General features: G+C 43.7%; 2 protein-coding genes across 2 annotated transcripts; both read left to right on the top strand.

The window, feature by feature from the left end:
• Positions 1 to 3,359: 3,359 nt before the first annotated feature.
• LOC137935323 (uncharacterized) lies at positions 3,360 to 3,968 on the top strand. Its single transcript, XM_068779994.1, has one exon. It carries the CDS (start codon positions 3,360 to 3,362, stop codon positions 3,966 to 3,968), a length of 609 nt encoding a protein of 202 aa, XP_068636095.1.
• A 516-nt stretch (positions 3,969 to 4,484) lies between these two features.
• LOC137935322 (uncharacterized mitochondrial protein AtMg00860-like) lies at positions 4,485 to 5,114 on the top strand. Its single transcript, XM_068779993.1, has one exon. The coding sequence runs from the start codon at positions 4,485 to 4,487 to the stop codon at positions 5,112 to 5,114; it is 630 nt and encodes a 209-aa protein (XP_068636094.1).
• The last annotated feature ends 603 nt before the right edge of the window (positions 5,115 to 5,717 follow it).

The raw sequence follows: 5,717 nt of genomic DNA, 5'->3' as shown, positions 1-5,717 counted from the left end.
GAGTCGAATGGACATTTCGGTAGTGATGGAACCACATGAGCGCTTCATTGAGCAAGTGGTAGGCGGCCAACGTGACCTTGTCCACATCCAACGTTTGTTGATGATAGAAAAATTGCTCAAATTTATTGAACTAAAGTAAAGGATCCTTTGAGCCATCATATGTAGGAAAATTGAGTTTAAAGTACCTGGGAACCGTACTTGGTCCCTATGCATGAGCAGCCATAGGAACAGCTTGTGGGCGCAGTGGTGGGGGTGCTTGTGGCGTGAAGTGTGGGTGGTGTGCTGCCGGTGGTTGAGAGTTTGTAGATTGAAGTGCTGCAAGCTGGCAGATGACTATTTGGAGAGAAGATTCCAGCATGTGCAATGTACTATGGGTGTTAGTAATTTCAGCACCTTGATTCGTAGACCTTTGTTGAAGATTTGAAAGCACTTGACGTATGTCCTCTGGAGAAGAGGAGACACCAAGGGTGGACCTGTTTGATACCACGTTGTTAGGATCCTCACAAGCCATGATTCAAAGGAAAAGTAGGAACAAAAAGAATATCACTGAGCGGAAGTGATGGGGTGACAGAAGTGGAATCTTTCCCTTGGACTTTGGTTTGAGAACCGTCAGCTATGGTAACAAACTTGTGTGAAAGACTCAGAGATAGAGAATGTAATAATTTTTTGTTACTTGTAAGATGCTCGAAGGCTCCTGGGTCAATTATCCAGGATGAAGATGAGGTAGATAGCATACCTGAAGTGGTAGCGGCAGCAGTAGTTGTGGAGGAACTAGGAGAACAACCTAGCATTGTCTTCATTTTCTGAAATAGTTCATACTCTTCATCAGTAATATTTTTTTTGTGCTGCTGATTTGTGAGATGTTGTTCTTTTTTATCACTCATAAAGGCTTGATTAGCCCTTGTCAATTTTGACCGTTCATTGGCTTTATAACATATTTCTTTATAATGGCCATATTTTCCACAATAAGTGCATGCCCTGTAACAACACTGATATCTAGTGTGGCCAAAATATTTACAATGAGTACACTTTGTATCTTCTTTCCCATATGTTCGGCCATCACCAGTCCTTCCACCTCTTCCTCTGCCCCCTCTATAACCTCTACCTCGCCCTCGGCCACGGTCAGATGATGATCCCATATGATCGGAATACATAGCGGATGATACGTCAGAAGTGGAGGAAGAAGTATCTGGAATACGAAGTAGTGTTGCGCACACATCATCAAACTTTGGGACAACAGAAGCACTCAAAAGTTGACTCTTGGCAATCTCAAGATGAGGTTTAACATTTGCAAGACAAATAGCAGTAATTAAGGCTTCCTTTTGTTTGTCTTGGATAGAAATATCAGAGGTTGAAGGTTAAGCTAACAATCCACTCTTGAAGAAAGGTTCTAAAGAGGGCCAAGTACTCATGAGTAATTTCTCCTTGTTTAGTATTCAACATTTTTTGGAGAATATCATAGGGTCTATGTAGTGTATCCGGGCAAGAGTACAATTTAGCACATGTCTCCCAAATATTTTTAGTAGTGTCAAGATGAATAACATTATTGGAGACATGTTCTTCCATGCTATTGATTAGCCAACTAATTACCAAATTATTATTTTTTAGCAATTTCATATAAAAATATCATCTTCATCAATAGGTGGTCCTCGGGTGGTGAGGTGACCAAGTAGGTCTTTTGTTATAAGGAACCTCCGAACCGATGTGGACCAACTCATAAAATTTGATACCCCACGAAGGATTATGGTAGTGATTCTCAGTATATCACCTTTGATATTCATATTTTTGTCAACCATGATAGGCCACCCTTCTTAAAAAAAAATTTAATAATAATACCAAGTAGTACTTCTTCAATCAACTCGATGTATAGGGAAGTTTAGCATTGATGCAAAATTATTATTCTGATTTTTTTCCTAATACCACTCATAAGAGACTCAATAACAATCTTCTATATCAGGGAACCATTATCCCACAAAAAATAATCCAATAATCTGATCATGGACTAGTCTGTTATGGACTCCATAGCATCAATAGTGGTTAGTCGACGAAGAGGATAGTTTATGTAATTTGCACCTTTAATTTATTAGTGGGTATTCTTGTAATTTGGTTGAACCTTGGCCACTTGCTTAGGCCGTGTTGCGTCATTCCCTAATTCCCTTTATAGGGATATGAGTTTAATGAAAGGGTAAGCATTATCCAATCTAGTGTTAAACGAGATCAAGTACTCTCTCTAACTAGGCCTAAGGGTGGAGCTCCTTCCAAAAGCTCAATGTTCTTCAAGCATAGGTCATTCTAAGAATTAGAAATCCCTTCCTACCTCGTTGTCCAACCTGGAAGCAAGAGGAGATCGTCGAGTGACACGATCCATGGCAAGGGAACCCAACATCGTGGTATCAGACAAGATCACCATAGGCAATTCCTCTTCCCCTTCTGATATTCGCAATTTTGTGGAAGAAAATCAGGCTGAAATGCAATCCCAAGTTGATGCAATGAATCAGGAAATTTTTGGTCTCAAGGACCAGTACCAACAAATGATGGCCCGCATGGAAGATGGGTTTGCCAGGATCATAGCGCAGTTGGGTTCTTCCTCCAGGTCGTTCGACCATCCACCACCACCACCTCCTGATTTGCGCCACCCTCCTCCTGATTTGCGCCACACACCTTTTCCACATGGAGGAGCCCTGGGCTCAGCACACCCGACGGTTCCAAGGTACACCAAGTTAGACTTTCAAACTTATGATGGGTCTTCCGACCCTTTGATTTGGTTACATCGATGTGACCATTTCTTTTTCAATCAACGAACCCCGCCAGAGGACAAGGTTCAATTAGCTGCATTCCACATGCTCGATGAAGCGCTTCTGTGGTACCACTAGTTTAAAAATGAGCACCATGGGTATGATTGGGAAATTTTCAAAGATTATTGCATGCTACGTCTTGGTCCTCCAGCACGCAGCAACCCCCTTGGAGATTTAGTCAATCTCAAAACAAACCAGTTCTATTGACCAGTATCAAAAAGCATTTCATGAACAGCTTGCCCGAGCCAGTCAATTGGTGCACCCGACCAGTATTTTTACTTGTTTACTGCTGGACTTGTTGAGGCCCTCCGCCTCGAGGTGGAATTAAACCCCTCCCCCCCCCTGTTACCCCATGCCATGAACTTGGCATGCACTCTGGATACCAAATAGCGTATCCTGAAGAAATCCTTGAAACGAAGACCCCCTTGGCCAGGCCTCAGCCCCCCAGGTGTTCCCTCAAATTTCCCACCTCCCTTGCGCCAAGCCTCATCCCCCACAACTCTCCCACAGCCTACCACGTCCACTCCCCCACCCCAATTTATCAAACGTCTTTCCAAGGCCAAAATGGACCAAACGCGGGCTCAAGGGCTCTACTTCAATTGTGATGAAAAATATAGAACCGGTCATCTTTGCAAACGGCTCTTTTGGTTAGAGGTGGACGAGAAAGGGGACCTACCCAACGAGGAAGTGGAAACTGAAGTGGAGAAACCCGCCATTTCCCTCTACGCCATGACTGGGTTGCACAGCACAAACACCATGCAGGTGTATGCTACCATCAATAATCTAATGTTACTAGCTTTGGTTGACTCAGATAGCACCCATAATTTCCTCAGCCAACCAGCCGCACAACAGTTGGGCTTATTATTTCAGAATAATTCGGGCATTTCAGTCTCTATGGCTAATGGGGACAAGGTGATCAGTGTGGGTTTCTGTTCAGCTGTTCCATTTGTTATGGAAGGGAACACCTTCGTGGCGGATTTCTTGGTCATACCACTTGCTGGCTTCGATTTGGTATTGGGGATTAAATGGCTACAACAGTTGGGTCTGATTCTATGGGATTTCCAGTCCCTCACCATGAGTTTTACACAAGACCATCACCAGCTCACCCTCCATGGCACCCACGCTCAGCCACACTGCACTGTTCAGACTATCACTGCTCAACATTCAGATTGAGATCACTTAACCACTCTCTTGATAGAATTCGCGGACTTATTTCTAGAGCTAGCTGCCCTTCCACACATACTTATGATCATCATATTCGGTTGAAGATGGGCACCGAGCCAGTGGTTGTACATCCCTACCGTTATCCACATTTGCAGAAAGATGAGATCGAATGGCAATGTCAACAGATGTTAGCTCATTGTATTATTCAGCTCAGTCATTCTCCATTTTCTTCCCGGTTCTATTGGTGAAGAAACATGATAATTCTTGGTGCTTTTGTGTGGATTACCGAGAGCTCAACGCTCGCACAGTCAAGGATAAATTCCCTATTCTAGTGGCCGAAGAATTGTTGGATGAGTTACATGGGGCACAACTATTTACTAAGTTGGACTTGAAATCAGGATACCATCAAATTTGGGTACACTCGGAAGACATGGAAAAAACAGCATTCCGAACACATCATGGACACTTTCAGTTCTTGGTGATGCTATTGGGCTTTCCAAAGCCCCCTCCACCTTTCAGGCGCTCATGAATGAGGTATTTCGTCCATTTTTACGTAAATATGTTCTAGTCTTCTTTGATGATATCTTGGTTTATAGCAAGACTTGGGCAGACCACCTTCGGCAATTGAGACAGGTGTTCACACTCCTACGTGCCCACCACCTCTTTCTCAACCACTCTAAATGTGACATCGGTACTTCAAAAGTTGCTTATTTGGGCCATGTTATATCAGCCTCCGGTGTCAAGCCAGACTATAGAAAAATACAGGCAGTTATTGACTGGCCTATGCCGCAGTTAGTCACAGCCTTAAAGGGATTTCTAGGCCTCACAGGGTATTACAGAAAATTCATCCGTGAGTATGGTCAGATTGTAGCTCCGCTAAACAACTTACTCAAGAGTAATGTCTTCCAATGGTCTGATATTGCAGCGTCATCCTTTCAGCAATTGAAACAGGCCTTAGCTTCGGCCCAGTTCTACAACTACCCAACTTTGAGGAGGCTTTTGATATTGAATGTGATGCTTCAGGGGGATGCATTGGAGCCGTCATACAGCAACAGGGACACCCCATCACCTATTTCAGTCGTCACCTTGCCCCCACACCACCACAAGTTAGCCATGTATGAACGAGAACTCATCATCTTAGCAAAAGCTATTTAGCATTGAAGACCTTATCTGTGGGGTAGGCCCTTTGTGATCCGGACAGACCACTGCAGTCTGAAATATTTATTGGAATAACGCCTCACTACTTCGCCACAATAACATTGGTTAAGCAAGTTAATGGGGTTTGATTTTCAGGTGGAGTACGAACCAGCCCATCTCAATAAAGGGGTCGATGCATTATCACGCAGGGAAGTAGGGGACTCACATCTACACGCCATTAGTCAACCACAAGCACTTTTGCTTGACTCCATCTGTGATGACATCCAACACCACCCCAAAGTTCTGGAATTATATGCTAAAATTGAGCACCATGCCATGGACAACAACTAGGCAATTCAGGACCGTCTCATAGTGTACAAGAGCCACATCTATTTTCATCCGACTTCAACACTACTTGCCAGCATTATTTCATCCTTTCACCATAGTACCCATGAGGGCCAACAGAAAACATACCTCCGCCTTAGTCGAGACTTTTATTGAAGGGTATGAAACGCATGATAGTTGAGTATGTGGCAGTATGTCAGGTATGCCAACGGAACAAGACCGAATCTTTACATCCAGCCGGCCTGCTCCAACTACCTCAGCTACCGTCACAGGTAT

This window comes from Aristolochia californica, unplaced genomic scaffold, assembly GCF_029961685.1.
Source record: "Aristolochia californica isolate CCGP_79_NKW_82.1479 unplaced genomic scaffold, dmAriCali1.0.hap1 SCAF_6, whole genome shotgun sequence".
In the NCBI taxonomy this organism is placed as follows: Eukaryota; Viridiplantae; Streptophyta; class Magnoliopsida; order Piperales; family Aristolochiaceae; genus Aristolochia; species Aristolochia californica.
The sequence above is the reverse complement of the archived record's forward strand: the minus strand, read 5'-3'. Positions and strand labels throughout refer to the sequence as shown.

Excerpts from the sequence above, each read along its gene's own strand:
- LOC137935323 (XM_068779994.1), top strand. The coding sequence starts at position 3,360 with ATGGACCAAACGCGGGCTCAAGGGCTCTACTTCAATTGTGATGAAAAA.
- LOC137935322 (XM_068779993.1), top strand. The coding sequence starts at position 4,485 with ATGAATGAGGTATTTCGTCCATTTTTACGTAAATATGTTCTAGTCTTC.